General features: G+C 44.0%; 1 protein-coding gene across 1 annotated transcript in view; it reads right to left on the reverse strand.

Moving 5' to 3' along the window:
- LOC135054534 (zinc finger protein 850-like) overlaps positions 1–26,726 on the reverse strand; it is a 234,762-nt gene that overhangs the window by 197,934 nt on the left and 10,102 nt on the right. Inside the window, exons 3-7 of the mRNA XM_063957677.1 lie at positions 23,386–23,577; positions 22,523–22,601; positions 22,307–22,404; positions 21,793–22,150; positions 9,726–10,952 (exon numbers count right to left, since the gene is read on the reverse strand). Coding sequence (XP_063813747.1) covers positions 9,726–10,952; positions 21,793–22,150; positions 22,307–22,404; positions 22,523–22,601; positions 23,386–23,577 — 1,954 coding nt within the window. The remainder of the gene's footprint in view (positions 1–9,725; positions 10,953–21,792; positions 22,151–22,306; positions 22,405–22,522; positions 22,602–23,385; positions 23,578–26,726) is intronic.

A 26,726-nucleotide genomic window follows, 5' to 3' on the forward strand; every position in this document is an offset into this window, starting at 1 on the left:
CCTCGTTGTCAGCGCTGTCAGCAGAATTTATTAAACTGTTATTGATATGTTAATGTTATGCAGTACATCACTGTTGTAGTAGCTGAAATATGACAAATGTGTGTACACCGTGTAGAGTCTGAGGGTTAGCAAATTAACTGAAATGTTAATGAGTTGCAGTATTCTGCCACCCTCCTCAAATTGTTACAAAACTGCTCACAATGTATCCTAAACGGCTGCATCTAGCTAAATGCTGGATGGTATCAGTAACGTTCTCCTATTCAGTGAAAGGGGACGGTTGCTTTATACACTGTAGCAGTAGATTATTATTTACTTTATTACTTTCAATACATCACAGACAGCTGCATGTGGCTAAATGTTAAATATTATCAGTGACGTTCTCCTCTTCAATGAGAGGGAACAATTGCTTTGTATACTATAGCAGAAGTTTATTATTTGCTATATTACTTTCAGTGCTTCACAAACGGCTGCATGCAGCTAATTACTGAATATTACCAGTGACGTTCTCCTATTCAGTGAAAGGGAGCAATTGCTTTATACACTAGTAGTAATTTATTATTTAATATGTTACTTTCAATGCACCACAAACACTTATATAGGCGTGTACAAAAATACATCAAGCACTATATCTCTGTATAATATTATACTGCTGCTATTACGCTGTTTGATTGCCTGTGTAGCTAAGTAGTTAATTCTGCCTCGGATACATATAATCTGACCCCTATACGTATCACTCTACATCTGGAGTACATTCCAATCAGAGTCACATTTAGACAGTAACACACATAATTAGCATGCACAAGTTATTAACCACATTGGTACAGTGTGAACCACCGACGCGCGTTTCACAGATAGTTTTTTCAGGGCTAACCAGAATGTCTCCAGTGACCAAGATTTAACAATATCGCCACGCCAATCCCGGAACGGATTCCGGATCACGTGATTTTCTCATCCAATCACGGCAAGGCTCCCATTAATAAAAGTTTAGTTGGAATGTGTCCGATCATGTGGTCTGTCTGGGCCAATCCTGGAGCCTGAGTACCATTTGCTAGGGATAGATAAAATGTTACATTTCTGTCTCCTGGTATGGATTCCGTTTTCTGGTCACATGATCTAGCCGGACCAATAGGGAAGATGTGATGGGTTCTCTTAAACTCGATCTAATTAATGACCCCATTTCTTTCTGACAGGCATAATACACAAATGCAACTAAGGATTTATATCCCTTAATTATAGAACATATATATATATTTTATCAGTATATATTAACATTTATTGTTGAAAATAACCACAGCATTATGTGAAAAACACATAAAAAAATCAAAATTGTGTGTGTGAAAAAAACATAAAATAAACATAGTGAAACGACAATATGTCCGTGTAATAAATATAAATACAGTGAATGATTGTGACTGATATAGTATAAATAATGGAAATTGTGATATGAGTAAATGTTTAAATGAGTTACTATAATCACATAACGTGTGACGTGAAAGAATTGTGCAATTACGATCATTGTTATATTTCTATTAGACCTGTAACTGGTTGTTATAATGTGCTAGTGCTTAAATATGACGTGAACCGTGACCGGTTAATAAGTGTTGTGGTGTTATCATAGATTTGTGTAGAGTGATCCCTAATTGTTTGTATGTGATTGTTATCTATTTCGACTAATTGTAATTCCTTATATATAAGTCTACTTATCACTAAACACGTGTTTCCATCTCCATATATATTATAATATTAACAGTTTATTTTGTGTTTAACCCTCTAGATACATGTAAGCCAATATTGAAAATTTATTTAAGAGGGGTTTTGCATATGTATATTTGCCAGGGTGATATTTCAAAATTCCAATAAGAGCCCCTTTTCTTTCATATTGTTAACAGTCTGTATGTCTTGTTTACCATATATAGTGGGATATAGAATAGCCAGGCCATTATTATATTCTATAATCTAGTAATGGTCCATTAATCATAATTCAACCAGCCTCCCCTTCAATCAGGTATGATGCATCTTTTTCTCTTTTACAGGTTCTCAGGATCCCGGCCACATGGTAAGTATTCATTATCAAAATGTCTCCACACATATCTCTCATATCTGATATTGCTTATAGTCAAGGACATTTGCACTTCAAAAATGGCTATATCAATTCTAATTTTTTGTCCCAGATTCATACATTACACTCAACCTTATAATGTACAATGTTATATGGACCATGGTGGTCATTCCGAGTTGATTGCTAGCTGCATTCGTTCGCTGTGCAGCGATGAGGCAAAAAAACGGCACTTCTGCGCAATGCGCACACACAAAGTACTATTACAACGAACGAAGTAGTAAGGTCTAGCGAAGCTTTTCAGTCGCACTGCTGGCCGCACAGTGATTGACATGAAGTAGGCGTTTCTGGGTGTCAACTGACCGTTTTCAGGAAGTGTTCAAAAAAATGCAGGCATACCAGGAAAATGCAGGCGTGACTGAGCGAACGCAGGGCGTGTTTGTGACATCAAAACAGGAACTGGACAGTCTGAAGTAATCACAAGCGCTGAGTAGGTATTGAGCTACTCTAAAACTGCACAAAAAGTTGCCGCCGCTCTGCGATCCTTTCGTAAAAAATAAAGTTACATTAATGACAACGTCACATGGTGTATAATGGAAAAAATTATATAAATGATGCTGTGACTTATCTCTTAGGTGCACAATGTGATTGATGTGAATGGGAAGCGTGGAAGGGTAGGAATAGTGGACTGAAATAGTTCTAATTATTTGATGTTTTTAAGAACCATTTAAGCTCAAAATCTTGGTTGAGTCCTCTCGGATTTAATGTTTTTAGATTAAAAATGATGCGCATTTCTGTCCTGGCCAGTCTATTTTCCACATTCTTATCTTTCCAAGTGGCTTTAATATGTTTCAAGCCTACGAATCTAGTTACATGTTTAGCCGAACAGTTATGGTGGTCCTTGAAATGATTTGAAAGGTGATGTGTCTGGAGTCCTTTTTTGATGTTTCTTAGATGTTCGGAAATTCTTATTTTTAAGGGTCTTGTCGTCCTTCCTATGTACGCTAGGCCGCACGAACATTCTACTAAGTAAATAACATTAGCGGTGTTGCAGGTAATGAAATCTGTGATTTTCATAGATTTTTCATTAATCTTGAGTTCTGTGTACTTGGTGTTTGGATCTTGAATGTTGCGGCAACCTATGCACATGCCACACCTATGAAATCCCTTAGTTCTGATCAAATTTTTCGTTGGTAATGGGAGAGTGCTTTTGACTAGATGGTCCTTAAGATTTTTCGACTTGCGGTATATCAATGATGGTTTGTTGGGAATTATTTTATTTAATACTGGATCAAGTTGGAGGAGGTGCCAATTCTTGTGAAATATTTTTTCAAGTTGCTTGTGTTGGGTGTCGTATTTGGTGATGAACGCCCATTTGGATCTATCTTTATCCTTCTATTTCTGATGTTCTTCTCTCCTTGTTGGTTGTAGTATGGCCTCTCTTTCTTTTCCGTTTCTTCAATTACTTGGTTAACGTCTCTTCTTTGTAACCCTTCTCTAAAATTTCCGTTTCATCTGTTCCATTTGGTCCCTACAGACTTCTTTCTTGCTGCAGTTACGTTTCACATGTAAAAATTGGCTTTTTGGTACTCCTTTCAGCCAGATGTTATTATGTTGGCTGTCCGTAGGTATATAAGTGTTGACATCTGTGGGTTTATGGAAGGTTTTTGTTTGTATACAATTATCTTCTATGTAAATAGTTAGATCCAAGAAGTTGATTTGATTTTTGCTGTATGACAAAGTGAAGTTGACGTTGAATTCATTCATATTGATTAATTCGAAGAATTCTTTTAAGGAATCTTCACTGCCTTCCCATAGGAGTAACACGTCGTCTATGTATCTTTGCCATTTGATCAGCTGTGTGCCCCAAGCTGCGCCATCATAAATGTTCCTTTCTTCCCAAAAGTTCATGAATAAATTGGCGTAGCTTGGGGCAAATTTAGTTCCCTTGGCGGTTCCAGTGCGTTGTATGTAGAAATCGCCATTGAAGAAGTAATTGTTCTCCAGAATAAATTTAATGGCATCGACAATAAAGTTCTTTTTTTCAACAGAATATTCTGATTTTTCCAAGGACCAAGTTACTGCTTCTAATCCCTTGGTATGTTGGATACAGGTATATAGCGATGTTACATCCGCTGAGGCTAGAATGCGATCCGTGTTCCATTTGAAATCTTTTAGTTTATTTAATGTGTCTCCTGTGTCCTTTAAGTAGGATTTGCTTTTTATCACTAATGGTTGCAGGAAGGAATCTATAAGTGAAGATAGATTAGACTTCAAACTGTTGGTTCCCGCGATGATGGGCCTCCCTGGGGGATTCTTGATATCCTTATGGATTTTAGGGAGTATGTAGATGCTTGGAGTGGTGGACTCTGGAACGTCGATGTAGTCATACTCATCTTTGGTGATGCCTCCTTTTTTCAGATGTTCCTGCATCAATTTTTCAAAATTTTCCTTTATTTTATTGCTGGGATCGCCTTTTAATTTGCCATATGTTGTGACGTCGGCCAGTTGTCTATAGACCTCTTTTGTGTAGTCTTCTTTATCGAGAATGGCAATTCCACCTCCTTTGTCACAAGGCTTGATCACTATAGTCTCATCTTTAGCCAGGTCTTGGATTAGTTCTTTTTCCTTTTTGGTGAGATTGGGCTTGGTGCGAATCTTCTTCAGATGTTCCACTTCATCTAGTACTGCCTTTTGTGAAGGTCTCTATGAAATGACCTTTAATGTGCAAAGGATTGAATGTGGATTTCTTTTTCTTCTGATCAAGAAGAAGACCAGATGAAAAAGAAGAAAAAGAAATCCACATTCTATCCGGATATCCATCACTGTTCACGATGCAGACGGGGACTTCCTGTTCAACAAAACTACATCACCCAGAAGCCGCGGCACGTCACTTCCGGTAGAGATGTTTTCATAGAACTTTCTCCATTTCCGCCGCCTCTACACATTATTTCACAGAGCATATGTACACCACTCATACCACCAATGAATTGGATTAAATTAAGAGGAAGAAGAGCCGTTCCGTTTGAAAAACCGACGGGGACTTCCTGTTCAAATTAAACTACATCACCCAGAATCCTCGATACGTCACTTCCGGTCACGGCGATCCGGCCGGATTTTCCACTTTTTAGACGTTTTTTTCTGTCCTCCTGCAGCAAATAAGGTTACCACTTTTACCACCAATGAATAGAACAAATTAAGTAGAAGATAAGCCGTTTATGTACATTGGCTTCACCGGGACAACCCGGAACCGGAAATGACGTCACATAGTGCAAACCCCGGACTCCAGCTATAAAAACCACATCCTTTCAGTCCTCCATCAGTCTTGAAAAAGAGTGATATACTCGAAACGCGTTGGCTGAGGACTATTGCCTGCTGGACACTGCCCCACCCGTGTTGTGGGAAAGGTACGACCACTTTTGTGTATTACTATTCAGTCAGATAGGATACCGCTCCCTAATGCCTGGATGAAGTCGGTCTGACCAATCCCCTTCACGGACGGTAATCTCCTACAGCCTAATATATTTTATTCTTGTTTGTAATCTATTAAAGAATTGGTACACTTTTATATAAGTCTTCATCTGATTGAAGGAAGATAAAGATACCTTGATGAGCTTAGAACACCGCTGTTACCTGTGAGTACTGGTACGAACCTTTGCCATATAAAAGATACCTTTATGAGAGGATACCACACTATATTAGTGTAAGTGAGGTACGCACAATAGAGATTCACTCTTACCATCTCATCATATACGTCTCTTAAATTGTAATGGCAATATGAGGAATAAGATCTTGGCGTAAAAAGATACCTTGATAGGACTGCTACCACCCTTGTTGTGTGTAAGTCAAGGTACGCCCTTGTTCTAAGAGCACCATCAGATAAGATATATCATGCTAAAGAAACCTTGATGGGCTTTAAGAACATATTTATTTATGTAAGCAAGGTACATCCATCCATATAGCTAGTTGGGAGGAGTTAAAATCTCATCTTTCAAAAAGGATCTCCCGAATACTCCAAATATCAGTGGTTAACCTAGAATTTACCCTTTTTCCCTATTTGGTGAACCCATTGGAAGAATACCGGAATAAAACCAAAGGTCACTAAGAAGAAAGATATCTGCTACATCCGATTCAACACAATATTTAAGATAAGTATTGACCTCTTAAATCCCCTCAGCGCCAATTCTCCTCACCACCTTCCGTTACTTTATTGGACATCTTTATTTACCTTCCAAGTGTCTCCTGAGACTGGCCCAGCGTTCCAAAATGAGATTCCATCTGTGCTGTCTGCGTGCAGCGATATGTATAACTTTACCTCAAGTTTCTTCCCTGTGATCCCGCAGCGCTGTCATGGCAGCCTTACAGTTTAGTTACACTGTTTTAAAGAATGGCGTCTCCTGCCCTCCGCCGCCATTACTGCTGTTTACCACATGGAATATACAGACTTTCCCTCCAAATGCAAACATGGGCGCAGCCATGTTTTTCCTCATCACATGTCCTTTCACAACCTATCCGCTGCACTCTGGACTCTGCCTAATTATCCAGCCAATGCCTGCTTACCAGCTGGTATAAATATCCTGCTCCTGGGCTGGATAATCGTCAGTGCTTTGGTTGTCTAACCTATACACGTCTCTCCTGCTTGTGGATTCTACTGCTTGTTTCTCCAGGTATTCCAGCTACTGTGATTCACCTCCACTAAGAGACCCGCACCTGTTTCCATCCTGCGGTGCAGCCTGACTTCTGCAGTGTTCCAGCATTGCTCCTGATTACTCTCTAAGATCAGACACCGGCTTCCTGCTTCCAGCATTGGTCCTGCTTCGCTTCCAGCCTCCAGCGGTGTCCTGGTATCATTTTCAACTTCTCCTTTCTACAGCAACGCTATCCATACTCCACAACGTACTTACCATGGCCTACCAGCTTTCCACAGTGCTCCTGAGTCGTTGGTATTTTGCTAGCAGTGCTCCAGTGTCTTCAGTTTATTTCAACGTCATCAGTGATATTCCTATATCGCCTGCATCAGTGACCATTCTACCATTGAACCACAGCGTCCATCGATGCTCACAGTGGTGAGTTCTGCACACCTTTCATTCATACTGGTTCCATCCAGCACTCTCTGCAATTACCAAGTACCATCTACTTCTGTGCATCTGTGTTGCTCTAGCCTCTGTATACCATCTGCTGGGCAGTACCAGTTAATACCTCTCCTCAGCGGTTAGCTTTGGCATACGGACTTACCATCTCCAGTTCTGGCAAGGACTCTAATATTCTGTTCTGCAAGCCACAGCACTAATTACCCCTGCGCTTCTAGGAACTGTACTGTAATTTACCACTGCACATCTTCTGTGATGTTTTGCATATCTTAAGCTGTGTGTTCAATAAAACTGACTTTACCTTTTTACAACTTCATTGTCGTGGTCACGCCTTCGGGCAAATGGTACTTATAGCTCCGGTATGTCTAGGAACCCAATACTACCTCCCTGGTTCACCTACACGTCAGCCCCTACATCTGAGGCTTCCCCAGGTTAGCCTCAGCCCTCAGTTGTAACATGTATCAGCAATCCAATGACGTAACCATATGGCTCTGTGCGCAGACACAGCCATAGCCATGGTTCCAGCATTAATAGTGCCAATCTCTTTTAGGTAGTCACAGTGGACTCTTGCCGTGTCCTGAATGCGAGTCAGGAAAGCAACAGTATTGACTAAGGTCCTATCACCCAACAGACCTTCCTTTATTTGACTAGCCCGGGAATGGATTGTATGTGTCATCCAGCAACCTGCAATGACCATCCTTTGTGCTACGCCTGCAGCAATGTAAATAGATTGTAGAGTGGTCTCTATTTTCCTATCTGCTGGGTCCTTTACCGTAAGGTAGCCCGGAGCAGGGAGCACCGCCTTTTTAGAAAGGTGAGACACTGAGACATCTATTGCTGGAGATTCTTCCCAAAACTTTCTGCCCTCAGGGGCAAATGGGAAGGTATTCACAAACTTTTTTGTCACTTGATATTTTTTATCTGGATTCTTCCAGGCTAGGTTAAATAAATCATCCAATTCTGTGGAATCAGGGAATGTGACTTTTGGCTCCTCTTGAGGGAGGAAAAATGAATGCTGAGTATTTGCATCCCCCAGGGGGAGCTTTGACACCTCCCCAATATCCAATATGAGGGGTTCAATACCCTGAATCGGGGTGGGATGTATATCATCAGTATCATCTGATAGGAGTGCTGGTAGAGCAGGTTTCTGTGAAGCAGGCAGGGAGGGATGCTTAGCAGTAAGGCTAGCCACTGCTTGTTGCAGTTCTTGTGTCTTGTTTGCAGTTGCAGTGAGCTGAGAAGACATATCAGACATCATAGTTTTATAGCCCCCAACCAGGGGGGCTCTGCATTCTCCCCCACATTAGTATCAGCATGAGATGTCTGACTACACTGCTCACATGATAATGAGCTGGATTTACTAGGAGAGAACCTGACATTACACACACTACAAGACTTTTGTTTTACCATAGTGATTAGAAAAACAGGTATAATATACACACACAATACAGCCTGATATTATATATGACAAGCCTGCCCTATTGAATGTGAGAGGAGACAGAGAAGAGAGACTCCAGCGCACCCAACGCTGGCCGGCCCCAGTGAGGTTGTCAGCATTTGATATACATGAGTAAAACAGTGAGATTACTGATAAAATCCCCCAGGGGATTATTGTGCACAATAATAGTGCCCCCCCCTCCCTATACCCGGTACCAGTGTATACAGGGGCAGTTCTGGAGGAGCTGTGTAGGCTGCTGCAGCTGCTGCTCATGCAGAGGAAGGTGCCAAAATGCCGCTGAGCCTGCTCTCATGTAGCCCTGCCCCCCGACATGGCGCCGGTGCTACTGCTGTATATTTATACTGGACATGTCTCCTTTAACATGTACAACCTCACATAAATGCTTGGTTCACTCTAGTTAGCCAGTCTCATGCAGGAACTATAATGGGTCCCCCCCCTAGCGGGGCCTCTGGTTGGTACTCACCACTGATGATCACCTTCACGCAGTGTTAAGGGTTTGCGGCATGCTGCGGCTGCAACAGCCAAGGATCCATGCCTCGCTGAACAAACAGCCCCTCAGCGGGAAAGCGGCTCTGCACCTCAAGAGGCCGGTGACCGTCTCCCCCATAACTCCCACAGCACAGGTATGCTGTTGCCCAAACAGCATACCGAAATAAATAAAACTTAGAAATAAAATGAAGAAAAACTCTGGAGCTTTAGAGTGTGCATCCTCTCCTGAGGGAACTTTATCTAAACTGAGCTGTAGGAGGGGGCCTAGAGGGGAGGAGCCAGCACACCCAGTGAAGAATTTTAAAGTGCACTTGCTCCTTTGGACCCATCTATACCCCATCGCACTAATTCTGTCCCCAATATCCCTTACGGATGCTAGAGAAATAACACAAATCATTCCAGCTCAGCCCTTTAACAAAAACATGTGAGAAATTAGATTTATTTGTAAGATAAATAACTTTCCATCTGCATATATACAAATTTTAACTAGTGTTAATAAAGTATAGTTTTATCAAGATTCGATTACTGTCATGCTACACATTCTCATGTGTGTGAAGTTTCTGATGTCTAACAACAGATGATTTATCGCTAAAACAATTCCCACACTCAGAACATGGAAATGGCCTCTCACCTGTGTGACTTCTCTGATGTTTAACAAGACGTGACTTGTGTGTAAAACGTTTCCCACACTCAGAACATGGAAATGGCTTGTCACCTGTGTGACTTCTCTGATGTGTAACAAGATTTGATTTATTGGTAAAACATTTCCCACACTGTGAACATGGAAATGGCTTCTCACCTATATGTATTCTCTCATGTAGGCATAGAAGTGATTTCCGTGTAAAACATTTCCCACACTCAGAACATGGAAATGGATTGTCACCTGTGTGACTTCTCTGATGTTTAACAAGACATGACTTGTGTGTAAAACATTTCCCACACTCAGAACATGGAAATGGCTTGTCACCTGTGTGACTTCTCTGATGTGTAACAAGATTTGATTTTTTGGTAAAACATTTCCCACACTGTGAACATGGAAATGGCTTCTCACCTGTATGTATTCTCTCATGTAGACATAGAAGTGATTTCCATGTAAAACATTTCCCACACTCAGAACATGGAAATGGCTTGTCACCTGTGTGACTTCTCTGATGTGTAACAAGATTTGATTTATCAGCAAAACATTTCCCACACTCAGAACATGGAAATGGTTTCTCACCTGTGTGACTTCTCTGATGTTTAACAAGACGTGAGTTGTGTGTAAAACATTTCCCACACTCAGAACATGGAAATGGCTTCTCACCTGTGTGACTTCTCTGATGTGCAACAAGATGTGACTTGTGTGTAAAACTTTTCCCACACTCAGAACATGGAAATGGCTTCTCACCTGTGTGACTTCTCTGATGTGTAACAAGATTTGATTTATCGGTAAAACTTTTCCCACACTCAGAACATGGAAATGGTTTCTCACCTGTGTGACTTCTCTGATGTGTAACAAGACGTGAGTTGTGTGTAAAACATTTCCCACACTCAGAACATGGAAATGGTTTCTCACCTCCCTTAGCTGGATGATTGGTTATAAGCTGTGCGGTCTGTGTAAAACATCTGTCATCTATAGAACAGGGAAATATTTTATCTACTGTCAGAGCTGTAGAAGATGACCCAATATCAGTGTTATCAGAACATTCCCTTTGATTAGAGGGACCACATGACACAAGCACATTTTGAGGTACAGGAGGTACGAGTAGAGCAGTAGGGGTTTCTCCAGGAGAATCTTGTGTGATGTCATCATCTTCTGTTTTACAACCTGAAGATGAAATTAGATTTTCTTCTGAGATATTCCTTCTGTTACATTCATCTGTTGGGAATAAGTGTACAGAAAATTGAATGTCTCTCCATAATAAGGTACAATTTATAATATTCCCCAGTGGAGTGCTACTGGGTTCAGATATGGCAAATGAGGGGTCCAATTTCTGATGTCAGACTCAGAGGAATGCTCCTCCAGCCATAATATGGTGGCTCCAGACCTGTAGGGTGATGCATTGTCTTCCTAAAAGAGCCTGCTCCCATCTAAGTGACTGCAGAATGTACCTACTATCAAGCCTCATTCAGAGGCTCTTACATTGCGATATTCTGCCATCTTCACCAGAAATTATACGCCAATAGATCACAAAGATATCTCCCTAGATATAGTACTTCCACTGCAGAAGATAAAAATGTAATGCAAGGTGTGGTGACATGTACTGGGAATGGAAGCTGGTACTCCCTTTTTCTGGCAAATGAACAGGCTGCAGTCAGGGTCACATTCCCTCTGGATTTCTATTACAGCACACAAACCCACAGGTGCGCCACATGTGTGTATTCTGGTTCTCCCTGCCTCTTGCGGATAAGAATGTGGCTTCATAGCCCCCACTGGCCTCCAGGCACCCTGGGCTCTAACAGCAGTCTCCACCTGGACTGTCTGTCCACCCTTTTTCTTCTCTGTGTGGGCAGATCCCTTCAGCCCCACACTGAATCAGAAGCTCATCAACACCGTCTTTGCTGATACTGCCGCACAATTTACAGTGGCAGAGGAAAGAATTGCCTTATAACAGTGGTTCCCAAACTTTCTTGAATCATGGCACCCTAGTGCTGGACCACCAACCTGAAGCACCTCTGGAAGTGCCTCACGGCACCAAGTTTGGGAACTACTAACTTAAAATATAATATATAAATCTAAAAATAACTAAACTGGTATCCGGTCTTTAGGTCGTCAGTCACTAGTTTGACCACTGAAGGTCAACAGTAAGTAGGTCGACACTGACCGAAAGTTGACATGTCTAGGTCAATACATATGGAAGGTCGACATGGTCATTAGGTTGACGTGGGCATGGTCGACACACAAAAGGTCAACAAAGTTTTTTTAGGGTTTTTTGGGGGGTTTCAGGATATAAGATTGCTGAATTATTTCTAGAAAGGGAGGAATACATCCCAATTTACTGAGTGAAAATGTGTTTGGTGTGTTTGAAAAAAAGGGAGATTTTGGTGACAATGGTGTGATACAATAGGTGGAAGATGGGATACTATACGGTTAGGTCAATATAAATTTGATTATTTGGCCAGTCTGAAGGTCCCTGCGATCTGTCTGATTTTGTCTCATTTAACTGCATGTTGTGGGTTCACAGCAACTGCTTAAAAATGCAAATTCAACACTTGGAATCACCTCTAGACCCTTTGCCTGCTAAATTGATGAAGAAATATACGTTATGGTAAGAACTTATCGTTGATAACGGTATTTCTCCTATGTCCACAGGTTCCACAGGATAACAATGGGATATGATGGAGCTACAGCGGATTGGCACCAAACGATCACAAGCTTTCAGTCCTCCCAGGATGCAACGGGCTCGTCCATATATCCCCGCCCACTGTCTCAGGCAAATCAGTTGTATTCCAAATCATTTAGGCAGGAGCATCATGTAGAGCCCTATTAAGGCGAGAAGAACACACATGCACACCCTTCCATGCAAGAGGGACGAGTTTAGCGAGTATAAAGATCCCCAAATCAGTTGCATCAGGGTGGGATCCTTGTGGAACCTGTGGACATAGGAGAAATACCGTTATCAACGGTAAGTTCTTACCATAACGTATATTTCATCGGCTGGGCCCACAGATTATCCACAGGATAACAATGGGATTTCTCAAAGCAATTTAGCCCAAAGCAATTTAGTGGTGGGTACACTCCTGATTGGACAGGAGAACCTTGCGCCCGAATTTAGCGTCATGAGAGGCAAAAGTATCCAAGGCATAATGTCTAATGAAAGTGTTAATGGAAAACCATGTGGCTGCCTTACATATCTGTTCTGCTGAAGCACCATGTTGTGCTGCCCATGAAGGACCTACCTTACGAGTAGAGTGAGCAAGACATTAGCCGTAACAGGGAGATCATCTTGAGAATACGCTTCTGAAATCGTCATTCGAAGCCATCTTGATAGCGTCTGTTTAGTAGCAGGCCATCCTCTCTTGTGAAATCCGTAGAGAATGGAGAGAGAATCTGTCTTTCTGAAGGCACTGGTACGATCCAAGTAGATCCTTAACGCCCGGACTACGTCCAGCGACGCTTCTCCCGCAGACAGTCCCGATACCTGAAAAGCCGGGACTACAATTTCTTCATGAAGGTGGAATATAGACACCAACTTAGGAAGATACCCAGACCTAGTTCTGAGAACTGTTTTATCTGGATAAAAAAATCAGAAAAGAAGAACGGCATGACAGCGCTCCTAAATCTGACACTCTTCTAGCTGATGTCATAGTCAGTAAAAAAAGAGAACTTTAGCAGTCAACAATTTCAGATCCACTTTATTAAGTGGTTCAAACAGAGCAACTTGAAGGGCTTTGAGAACTAGACTTAAGTCCCAAGGCACTGCCGGAGGAACAAAAGCCAGTTGAATGCGCAGCATTCCCTGGAAAACAGTACGCACATCCTGTAAATTGGCAATTTTCTTTTGGAACCATACAGTCAATGCTGATACTTGCACTCTCAAGGAAGCCACCTTCAAACCCTTATCCATTCCTGCTTGAAGGAAATCTAAGACCCTGGAAACTTGGAAAGATTTTGGGTCTATATTTCCTTTACTGCACCAATGAATATAGGTCTGCCATATTCGGTGATAAATGCGAGCTGAGGAGGGTTTCCTTGCTCTGAGCATTGTTTGAATTACCTGTTGTGAGAATCCTCTTGACTTCAGGATAGAGGTTTCAAGAACCACGCCGTCAACGACAGTCGATCCAGCTGCCTGTGATAACAAGGACACTGCATCAGTAGATCTGGACGTTGAGGGAGCAGAATTGGAGCATCCATTGACATACTTTGCAGATCTGTATACCAATCGCTGGGCCAAGCCGGAGCTATTAGAATCATGGCACCCTTTTCTTGCTTTATTTTCCACACCAGCTTGGGTAGCAAGATGATCGGAGGAAACAGATATGCCAGATGTAAATCCCATTTGATTGATAGAGGGTCCACAAAGATCGCTCCGGGATCCTTTGTTCTTGACCCGTATACTGGCACTTTGTTGTTCAGATGGGACGCCATGAGATCTATCTCTGGCAAACCCCACTTGTCTACATAAAAAGAGACAAGACAAAAGAAAACCTTTTCGGGAGCACTCTTAATTGAAAATGGTGATGATAATTAATCAGTATCAGGTGAAGTGATATGATGATAAATAATCTAAAACTTAACTTTTATTTTATTCCGTTAAAATATCGACCTATATGGTCCAAACATATTAAATAATTAATAAAAATAGAAGATAAAAAGAGGTGAAATATGGATTAGATGAGAGAGAGTGAGCAGATTAGGACTGCCCCACCAGTGTTTTTACATGAAGATATGAGTGATCATCTTGGTGATATCCACAGTGCCTGGTATTCCTAAGTGGTCCCCCTTCAAAGTACTAACCAGGTCTATCCTATCAGCTTCCGAGATAGAAGATCGGGCTACTCTCAGGATAGTACGACCTTGAATGATGAAGATGACTTATGAAGGAAGAGAGAACCCACTTCTGCTGTCTGTACTCTGCCTGCTATGCGTCACTGGATAACTGGGCCCCAGGCTTTTCCAGATGAGAGAGTGTTGGAAAGGAGAACCTTCACCAGTTTTAAATAGGGGAAGATCATGAATTGATTGATCTAACTCCCCTTAAGATCAAGGCAGAAGGAAGAAGGAACACTTCTGCTTTCTGTTGTGATAACCAAGTGTACGCTGGGAAGGGCAGAACCCAAGCCAGCACAGCTGTCAGCCAGATGAGAGAGTGCTCAGAAGAGAGGAAGCTCTGATAAAAATCAGAAATGTAAATTTGTTTAAACTAATTCATTCAAATAGTATTCAGAATATTAGAGCGAATCCTCTCTTGTTCTCCTATGCCAAAGTGCATGAAAATAATAATAATAATATTATAATGACTTTCATATATAGGAAATCAATTAATATTCACACATTATTACTGATTAGATTATATCCTACGCATTTGTCAGCCAGTATATATGCTGGTAATACAGATGAAATATTTAAGCAGAGGTGACAGTTTGTGGTGATCATACAAATTCATAGATATCTAGGGTATCTTGAATTATAAATAATTGTTGATAAGAAAGTCCCAATCTCTCACATAGAGGTATAAATATGTACAAAATCAGTGTTGCTAACAGTGTTGCAAAATCAAAACAATTTGCACATCATGTGCCAGATCCTGAGAGGATAATCCCGTTTTGCAGGACAAACATGTTATAAGTGTTGGTGTTACTGTCAGTGTAACCTCGTCACTTTTGCCGCTCTTAGACATGATAAATAATCAGCTTTTCACAGTGTACTACAGTTAGTGACTGTAATCACTTTACCTTATTAAAGTGATATCAATCTGACCCCATCCCATGCACCAGCATTGAGGTTCAGAAGAAACCACTGACAAACATATATAAAGTCAGCAATCACACTAGCAGTCAGTCACATGTTATATATTAGTCATTTGAGCACAACAGATCCGAACGTATTCAGACGTAATGCGAAGAAAACCACAGTAATGTAAAGACTCATATGCAATAGGCACTTACATTTAACTATTCATCCTGACAAAAGTAGAAAGAATTGTAGTGCTGTATAACCTGTACTCAGTAGTGTGGGATACAGGGAGACTCACCTCACTTCCAAGATCGATCAATATATTAGCAAACGCCGAGTGGATCCAGACGATACTAGTGTACACTGTCGCTCCGGGAACTTTAAGCGGACATAGACGCACTGTGCATACAAGCGCACCGGTCATACAGACGCCTGTCCTGCGACTGGGTCTCCTCGCGGTAGAGTTTAGTGTACACAGACGCAGCGGCCTATGCTGCGACCGAGACACCTCATGGTAGCGTCTGAGACGGAAGTGAGGCAACAGTTCATGGCGGGAGACCGACGGAAACTGGTCATGAACTGGGGGGAGGGGCGACCAGGAGAGCGTCTGACTGCCCATGCTGACATCAACCCTAGGGATCCCAGCCTCATACCATTCCTGGCACTTTATGATCCCTAATGCCTAGCTCTGGAGCATCCGTGGTGGCGGTGCATTAGCTACTGTTTGGTAGTCTCCTCCCAAACCAGTGCGGCGGTGTCCGTATTCCCCTTCTAAGTGGAACCGGTGCCTTACCTTCTCCCCATGCTCCGGCCACAGCCTGGTAACTTCTGGTGGACCTGCTAGTATATCCGACACAGACGCCCGTCGACACAGCACTTGAACCGTGGGTAAGCGTTGTTGGAGCGACTCTTTCCAATATGCGTTTAAGACGCTGTTAGGAAAGATCACTCAAAAACATAGTTAGACTATTAAAAATAAAATAATAAAGCTTAGGGCTGCCATAGAACAGCAGCCCTGTGACCATGGTCCGGCTCCTGCCGCACCAAACAAAAAACTGATTTGCCTGAGCCAGTGGGCGGGGCTATATGGACGAGCCCATTGCATCCTGGGAGGACTGAAAGCTTGTGATCTTTGGTGCCAATCCGCTGTCGCTCCATCATATCCCATTGTTATCCTGTGGATAACCTGTGGACCCAGCCGGAGAAATAATGAACGAATAGCTCATAACTGTCAATTGTCCATATGCTAGTTGTCCATTGAAAAAGTGATTTCTTGATCTTCTCCAGCTGGAGATTGTATCTCCCACACCTTTGTCTAAATCTTCATCTGCACAAAGTACCTGCCAGTGTCTCTGTAATATCTTTGTGTCGCCCATCTTTGTAGAACGTAACCACACATCTGCTCTGTCATCTGTCTGAGCTTTTGGGTGGGTGATAAGTATCTGTTTCCTACACTTTTGTCTTGTATTTTGAGGGGACGGAGAGGAGAGATGAAGTCAGCAGTCACAGTTGGGGGAGGGACTGGACAGAAGGGAGCAGAGCAGAGCAGGTGGGAGCAGATTGAGGTGACCCATTCCCCTTACTACATTATAAGAACTAAGCAAATATACAATACACAATATATCTATCAGATTCAGTTTATGAAAATGCAATCAAGTTATTCATGTCAAAATGTATTATTCTTTACTAGGACTATTATTTTAAGTCATGAGTGGAAGGGGAGCATCAGACACTCCTGAGTGATTACGCTATTGGGGGTGAGAGGGGGTAGGAATGGCTACCGGAGAGCTTTGCAGTCAGTGATTGTCTCTTATAGTGGACAAGCGTTGATGCTCTGCCAAGAGGCCGTGTGGGACAAATAACTTTGGGATTATTTAGACCTGTCACCGGCCCCTTATCCTGGTCACTGCCTCTATACATCACCCCTGCTGAAACGTACGTTGGATCAACGGCAGACTGTCCAGAGCCGCGGGACATTACTGGACTCTCTGCTCCTGTTACTGAGTGCCATGCTGTGGTGCAACTTGTCCTTAATCATAAACATTTCACCTTTCCATCTAATACTGGAAATGATCTGTGAGCCCCGTACCCTCACATCAGGTGACGGAATACTGCTGCCTCCAGGCTCGCACACAGTGGGCAGTATACGCGTAATGTACTGTTAGCAGAGCTGGGAATTACGCATTTCTGGTGCACAGCGTGGGAAGCACAAGATCAGGGCAGCAGCTAAGGTCAGGGGGAGGTCAGTCACACCCACATGAGGGACAGCAGACAAACCTGGCAGCCGGAGCTGATCAGATCAGGGATATGCATGATCATTCGCTACCAGTTATCCATATATAGCACATACATATTCCTCAGCACTTTACAGAGAATATCCGCCCACTTACCTCAGTCCCAGGGGCTAACAGTCTATATCCCTTACCACATAGGCAAACACATATACACTAGTTGCTCAGCTGGTATAATTTTTGGATTGTGGGAGGAAACCCATAAAAGAACAGGGAGAAAATACAAACTCCATGCAGTAAGGGACTTGAACCCACAACCTCACCTCTGTGATTCAGTAATGCTTGCCATTACACCAACTGTGCTGCTCACTGCTATAACAGGAGAAGGAGAAGAATAGTAACAGATGTCTTCTGATGTATGAGAAAGTGTGGGGTGGAGACTGGTCAGATTTCTGGGCTGACAACACACAGTGACATGATGTGAGGGGGAGAGCACGAGTATACTAGGAGTTGATGGTTCCTGATGTATGAGATACACTACAGAGTGTTGGGAGGAAACTGTCCAGATCTCTGGGCTGGTAACACACAGTGACATGATGTGAGGGGGAGAGCAGGAGTATGATAGGGACTGATGGCTCCTGATGTATGAGATACACCAGAGAGTGCGGGGAGGAGACTGGTCAGATCTCTGGGCTGGTAACACACAGTGACATGATGTGAGGGGGAGAGCAGGAGTATAATAGGGGCTGATGGCTCCTGATGTATGAGATACACCACAGAGTGTGGGGAGGAGACTGGTCAGATCTCTGGGCTGGTAACACACAGTGACAAGATGTGAGGGGTGGAGAGCAGGAGTACAATAGGGGCTGATGGCTCTGATGTATGAGATACACCAGAGAGTGTGGGGAGGAGACTGGTCAGATCTCTGGACTGGTAACACAAAATTACATGATGTGAGGGGGAGAGCACGAGTATAATAGGGGCTGATGTCCCCTGATGTATATGATACACCAGAGAATGTGGGGAGGAGACTGGTCAGATCTCTGGGCTGGTAACCACACAGTGACATGATGTGAGGGGGAGAGCAGGAGTATAATAGGGGCTGATGGCTCCTGATGTATGAGATACACCAGAGTGTGTGGGGAGGAGACTGGTCAAATCTCATGACTGGTAACACAAAATTACATGATGTGAGGGGGAGAGCAGGAGTATAATAGGGGCTGATGTCCCCTGATGTATATGATACACCAGAGAGTGTCGTGAGGAGACTGGTCAGATCTATGGGCTGGTAACACAAAATTACATGATGTGAGGGGGAGAGCAGGAGTATAATAGGGGCTGATGGCTCCTGATGTATGAGATATACCAAAGGGTGTTGGGAGGAGACTGGTCAGATCTCTGGGCTGATAAAACACAGTGATATGACGTGAGGGGGAGCAGGAGTATAATAGGGGCTGATGGCTACTGATGTATGAGATACACCAGAGTGTGTGGAGAGGAGACTGGTCAGATCTCTGGGCTGGTAACACACAGTGACATGATGTGAGGGGGAGAGAAGGAGTATTATAGGGTCTGATGGCTCCTGATGTATGAGATACACCAGAGAGTGTGGGGAGGAGACAAGTCAGATTTCTGGGCTGGTAACACACAGTGACATGATGTGAGGGGGAGAGCAGGAGTATAATAGGTGCTGATGGCTACTGATGTATAAAATACACCAGAGAGTGTGGGGAGGAGACTGGTCAGATCTCTGGGCTGATAACACACAGTGACATGATGTGAGGAGGAGAGCAGGAGTATAATAGGAGCTGATGGCTACTGATGTATAAAATACACCAGAGAGTGTGGGGAGGAGACTGGTCAGTTCTCTGAGCTAGTAACACAGTGACATGATGTGAGGGGAGAGCAGGAGTATAATACAGACTGAAGGCTCCTGATGTATGAGATACACCAGAGAATATGGGGGAAGAGACTGGTCAGATCTCTGGGCTGGTAACACACAGTGACATGATGTGAGGGGTAGAGCAGGAGTATAATAGGGGCTGATGGCTCCTGATGTATGAGATACACCAGAGTGTGTGGGAAGGAGACTGGTCAGATCTCTGGGCTGGTAACACACAGTGACATGATGTGAGGGGGAGAGCAGGAGTATAATAGGGGCTGATGGCTCCTGATGTATGAGATACACCAGAGTGTGTAGGCAGGAGACTGGTCAGATCTCTGGGCTGGTAACACACAGTGACATGATGTGAGGGAGAGAGCAGGAGTATAATAGGGGCTGATGTCCCCTGATGTATGAGATACACCAGAGAGTGTGGTGAGGAGACAAGTCAGATCTCTGGGCTGGTAACACACAGTGACATGATGTGAGGGGGAGAGCAGGAGTATAATAGGGGCTGATGGCTCCTGATGTATAACATACACCATAGAGTGTGGGAAGAAGACTGGTCAGATCTCTGGGCTGGTAACACACAGTGACATGATGTGAGGTGGAGAGCAGGAGTATAATAGGGGCTGATGGCTCCTGATGTATGAGATACACCAGAGTGTGTAGGCAGGAGACTGGTCAGATCTCTGGGCTGGTAACACACAGTGACATGATGTGAGGGGGAGAGCAGGAGTATAATAGGGGCTGAGGTCCCCTGATGTATGAGATACACCAGAGAGTGTGGGGAGGAGACAAGTCAGATCTCTGTGCTGGTAACACACAGTGACATGATGTGAGGGGGAGAGCAGGACTATAATAGGGACTGATGGCTACTGATGTATGAGATACACTAGAGAGTGTGGGGAGGAGACTGGTCAGTTCTCGGAGCTAGTAACACAGTGACATGATGTGAGGGGAGAGCAGGATTATAATACAGGCTGATGGCTCCTGATGTATGAGATACACTAGAGAGTATGGGGGAAGAGACTGGTCAGATCTCTGGGCTGGTAACACACAGTGACATGATGTGAGGGAGAGAGCAGGAGTATAATAGGGGCTGATGTCCCCTGATGTATGAGATACACCAGAGAGTGTGGTGAGGAGACAAGTCAGATCTCTGGGCTGGTAACACACAGTGACATGATGTGAGGGAGAGAGGAGGAGTATAATAGGGGCTGATGACTCCTGATGTATGAGATACACCAGAGAGTGTGGGGAGGAGACTGGTCAGATCTCTGGGCTGGTAACACACAGTGATATGACGTGAGGGGGAGCAGGAGTATAATAGGGGCTGATGGCTCCTGATGTATGAGATACACCAGAGTGTATGGGTAGGAGACTGGTCAGATCTCTGGACTGGTAACACAAAATTACATGATGTGAGGGGGAGAGCAGGAGTATAATAGGGGCTGATGTCCCCTGATGTATATGATACACCAGAGAGTGTCGTGAGGAGACGGGTCAGATCTCTGGGCTGGTAACATACAGTGACATGATGCGAATGGGAGAGCAGGAGTATAATAGGGGCTGATGGCTCTGGACTCCTCCAATGGTCAGATACATATCTCTCATTAGTTTGTACTGACAGAAAAAGGTGTAGAATGAGATATTGCTGTAGTGACTAAGGAAGGAGAATATGGGACTCTATTCTGTAATAAAATAGTGGAATGCCCTCCCACGCACAATAAGACTCGCCTCTAGTCTCCAAAACTTTAAGCAATTCCTGAAGGTGAGTTTATCGAATTCTGGAAATGCCCACATAGCTTCATATACTTTACTTTCCAATTACATCCCCACTGTAGAGTCCACACATAACCTCACATGTTTTTACTTTCTTCACTTTCCCATCCTCCCAACACCAGGCCAACATTGCTGTGTAACCATATCATACAGCCCACCAAGGACTTTTGCAATCTGGTGGACCTTTTTGCAATAGTCAACACCTATCCTTGTCTATCAATGCCTACTTCCCTATAGATTGTAAGCTTGAAAGCAGGGCCGTCCTACCTCTATGAATTTCTGTTATTACCTATTCTTGTTATCTCACTGTTTTCACTCGTTTGGTTTTATTTTATCACTGTTTCCAATTGTAAAGAGCAACAGAATTTGATGCACTATATAAGGAACTGTAAATAAATAAAATAAAGTGTTTATTGCTCACCTGTGCTGATATCTGTAGGGATTTCCTCCTCCTTACACTGCAGATCATCCTTCACATACGTCTCTTCTTCTCCCTCTATATCTTCTGCCTTCATATCAGTCACACACGTCTCTTCTTCTCCCTCTATATCTTCTGCCTTCATATCAGTCACGTACGTCTCTTCTCCCTCTATATCTTCTGCCTTCATATCAGTCACATACATCTCTTCTTCTCCCTCTATATCTTCTGTCTTCATATCAGTCACATACGTCTCTTCTTCTCCCTCTATATCTTCTGCCTTTATATCAGTCACATACATCTCTTCTTCTCCCTCTATATCTTCTGCCTTCATATCAGTCACATTACTCCTATCTTCACCCTAAATACAACAATAATGAACACTTTATAATAAGGCTTATTTCATTATTTGATAGTAAACAGTATAATATCAGTGTATAAGACACACACAGCTCCTCTACAGATCACATAGTTACAGTCACTTTGGTATATTGTCTAGACCCTAAATCCCACCTACCTGATTCTCCTGTGGGGTCCTGTGACTCTTCTCTGTACAGTCCTGGGAATACAGAGGACGGGGACATCTCTCTGGGGTATCTCTGTTACTATGCCCATCTGTAGGAGACACAAAGTGACTGAGTACATTGTATATATGTGATTATCAGATGATGTGTGTATATAGGGCCCCCCATACCTGCTCTCCCTTGTACAATACATGACAGTCTCCTCTTACCCAGTGATGTGAGGGGCCGGTGATTCTCCATCATCACGTCCTTGTACAGACCCCTGTGTTCCTCTATATACTCTTGCTCCTGCATGGAGACATAGACAGGGATATCCTGACACCTTATAGGAACCTGACACACACAGTGATACAGTCATCAACCAGACACATCCCCTGGTGTTACTGTATAATGTCCCATTCCCAGCAGTCACCTCTCCAGTTATCACCCAGACACGTCGCCTGGTGTTACTGTATAATGTCCCATTCCCAGCAGCCACCTCTCCAGTCATCACCCAGACACATCCCCTGGTGTTACTGTATAATGCCCCATTCCCAGCAGTCACCTCTCCAGTCATCACCCAGACACATCCCCTGGTGTTACTGTATAATGTCCCATTCCCAGCAGCCACCTCTCCAGTCATCACCCAGACACATCCCCTGGTGTTACTGTATAATGTCCCATTCCCAGCAGTCACCTCTCCAGTCATCACCCAGACACATCCCCTGGTGTTACTGTATAATGTCCCATTCCCAGCAGCCACCTCTCCAGTCATCACCCAGACACATCCCCTGGTGTTACTGTATAATGTCCCATTCCCAGCAGCCACCTCTCCAGTCATCACCCAGACACATCCCCTGGTGTTACTGTATAATACCCCATTCCCAGCAGTCACCTCTCCAGTCATCACCCAGACACATCCCCTGGTGTTACTGTATAATGTCCCATTCCCAGCAGCCACCTCTCCAGTCATCACCCAGACACATCCCCTGGTGTTACTGTATAATGTCCCATTCCCAGCAGTCACCTCTCCAGTCATCACCCAGACACGTTCCCCGGTGTTACTGTATAATGTCCCATTCCCAGCAGTCACCTCTCCAGTCAGCAGCTGAATGATCTTGTTGGTGAGTTCTAGGATCTTCTGGTTATTGTGTCTCTCATGTATCAGTGAGTGAGGTGGAGGCACCGTGATGGGGCTCTGGGTTCTGCTCAGTCTTCCTGACACACGGGGACAGCTGCTGGGTGTCTCGAACTTACCGGATGTCTTCCTCACTACCGTGTAACCCTGGGTATAGGGGGACACATCAAATATCATTGTATAAACTTCCATAACTCCTCACCTCCCCAGTCACGTCCCTGTATTATTACTATAGATACAAGTGATGTCACTGTGACGCTCGCAGATCCCCTCACCTTCCCATCATGCCTCTGTATTATTACTATAGATATGTGACGTCACTGTAACACGCCCAGATCCCCACACCTACTCTGTCATGCCCCTGTATTATTATTATTATTATTATTATAGATATGTGACATCACTGTGACGCTCCAAGATGCCCTCACCTCCCCAGTCATGTCCCTGTATTATTACTATAGATATAAGTGGTGTCACTGTGACACTCCCAGAACCCCTCACCTCCCCAATCATGTCACTGTATTACTATAGATATGTGATGTCACTGTGACGCTCCCAGATGCCCTCACCTCCCCAGTCATGTCTCTGTATTATTACTATAGATATAAGTAATGTCACTGTGATACTCCCAGACCACCTCACCTAACCAGATAACCTCACCTCCCCAGTCATGTCCCTGTATTATTACTATAGATATAAGTAATGTCACTGTGATACTCCCAGAGCCCCTCACCTCCCTAGTCATGTCCCTGTATTATTACTATAGATAAAAGTGATGTCACTGTGACACTCTCAGACCCCATCACCTCCCCAGTCATGTCCCTGTATTATTACTATAGATATAAGTGATGTCACTGTGACGCTCCCAGAGCCCCTCACCTCCCTAGTCATGTCCCTGTATTATTACTAGAGATATAAGTGATGTCACTATGACACTCCCAGATCCCATCACCTCCCCAGTCTTGTCCCTGTATTATTACTATAGATATAAGTAACGTCACTGTGATACTCCCAGAAACCCTCACCTCCCCAATCATGTCCCTAGCTTTGTGACGTCACTGTGATGCTCACAGATCCCCTTACCTCCCCAGTCATGTCCCTGTATTATTATTATAGATATGTGACATTACAGCGATACACCCAGACCTCTCAATTCCCCAGTCATGTCCCTGTATTACTATAGATATACAGTAAGTGATGTCACTGTGATGCTTCCAGATCCCCTCAACTCCCCAGTCATGTACCTGTATTATTGCTATAGATATAAGTAACATCACTGTGATACTCCCAGATCCCCTCACTTCCCCAATCATGTCCCTGTATTACTATAGATATAATAAGATTTTACTTACCGGTAAATCTATTTCTCGTAGTCCGTAGAGGATGCTGGGACTCCGTAAGGACCATGGTGAATAGACGGGCTCCGCAGGAGATAGGGCCCTTTAAGAAAGCTTTGGATTCTGGGTGTGCACTGGCTCCTCCCTCTATGCCCCCTCCTCCAATCACACTGTATAACTTATGATAAACTTACCCAGTTAACAGTATGAACAACAACATAGCCACGGTATCACCGAAAACTATAACATAACCCTTATGTAAGCAATAACTATATACAAGTCATGCAGAAGAAGTCCGCACTTGGGACGGGCGCCCAGCATCCTCTACGGACTACGAGAAATAGACTTACCAGTAAGTAAAATCTTATTTTCTCTAATGTCCTTAAGGATGCTGGCACTCCGTAAGGACCTTGGGGATTATACAAAAAGGTCCCAAACGAGCGGGAGAGTGCGGATGACTCTGCAGCACCGATTGAGCAAACAGGAGGTCCTCCTCAGCCAGGGTATCAAACTTATAGAACTTTGCAAAGGTGTTTGTCCCCGACCAAGTAGCTGCTCGGCACAACTGTAATGCCGAGACCCCTCGGGCAGCCGCCCAAGAAGAGCCCACTTTCCTAGTGGAGTGGGCCTTAACCGATTTCGGTAACGGCAATCCTGCTGTAGAATGCGCCTGCTGAATCGTGTTACAGATCCAGCGAGCAATAGTCTGCTTTGAAGCAGGGGCGCCAACCTTGTTGGCCGCATACAGAACAAACAAAGCTTCAGTCTTCCTGATCCGAGCCGTTCTGGTCACATAAATCTTCAAAGCCCTGACTACATCCAGGGACTCGGAATCCTCCAAGTCCGTTGTAGCCGCAGGCACGACAATAGGTTGGTTCACATGAAAAGATGAGACCACTTTTGGCAGAAAGTGAGGACGAGTCCTCAACTCTGCCCTATCCACGTGAAAAACCAAGTATGGGCTTTTATGCGATAAAGTCGCCAATTCTGAAACACGTCTTGCCGAAGCGAACGCCAACAACATGACCACTTTCCACGTGAGGTATTTCAACTCCATCGTTTTAAGTGGTTCAAACCAAAGTGACTTGAGGAAACGTAACACCACGTTAAGATCCCAAGGTGCCACCGGAGGCACAAAGGGAGGCTGAATATGCGGCACCCCCTTCACAAAAGTCTGTACCTTAGGAAGAGAGGCCAATTCTCTTTGAAAGAAAATGGATAAGACCGAAATCTGCACCTTTATGGACCCTAATTTTAGGCCTAAGGTCACTCCTGTTGAAGGAATTGTAGTAGACGGCCCAAATGGAACTCCTCCGTAGGAGCAGCTCTGGCCTCACACCAAGAAACATATTTCCGCCATATACGGTGATAATGTTTCAATGTCACGTCTTTCCTAGCCTTCATCAGGGTAGGAATTACTTCCTCTGGAATTCCTTTTTCAGCTAGGATCCGGCGTTCAACCGTCATGCCGTCAAACGCAGCCGCAGTAAGTCTTGGAACAGACAGGGCCCCTGCTGCAGCAGGTCCTGCCTTAGAGGAAGAAGATCTTCTGTGAGCAACTCTTGCAGTTTCGGATACCAAGTCCTCCGTGGTCAATCTGGAACAATGAGGATTGTTCTGACCCTGCTTATTCTTACAATTCTCAACACCTTGGGTATGAGAGGAAGAGGAGGAAACACATAGACCTATCTGAATACCCAAGGTGTCACCAGAGCGTCTACCGCTACCGCCAGAGGGTCCCTTGACCTGGCGCAATACCGCTTTAGCTTTTTGTTGAGATGGGACGCCATCATGTCTATTTTAGGGAGGCCCCACCGATCCGCGATCTGTGCAAAGACTTCTTGATGAAGTCCCCACTCCCCCGGATGCAGGACGTGCCTGCTGAGGAAGTCCGCCTCCCAGTTGTCCAACCCCGGGATGAACACCTCTGACAGCGCGCTTACATGGCCTTCCGCCCAG

Source organism: Pseudophryne corroboree, chromosome 3, assembly GCF_028390025.1.
Source record: "Pseudophryne corroboree isolate aPseCor3 chromosome 3, aPseCor3.hap2, whole genome shotgun sequence".
NCBI lineage: Eukaryota > Metazoa > Chordata > Amphibia > Anura > Myobatrachidae > Pseudophryne > Pseudophryne corroboree.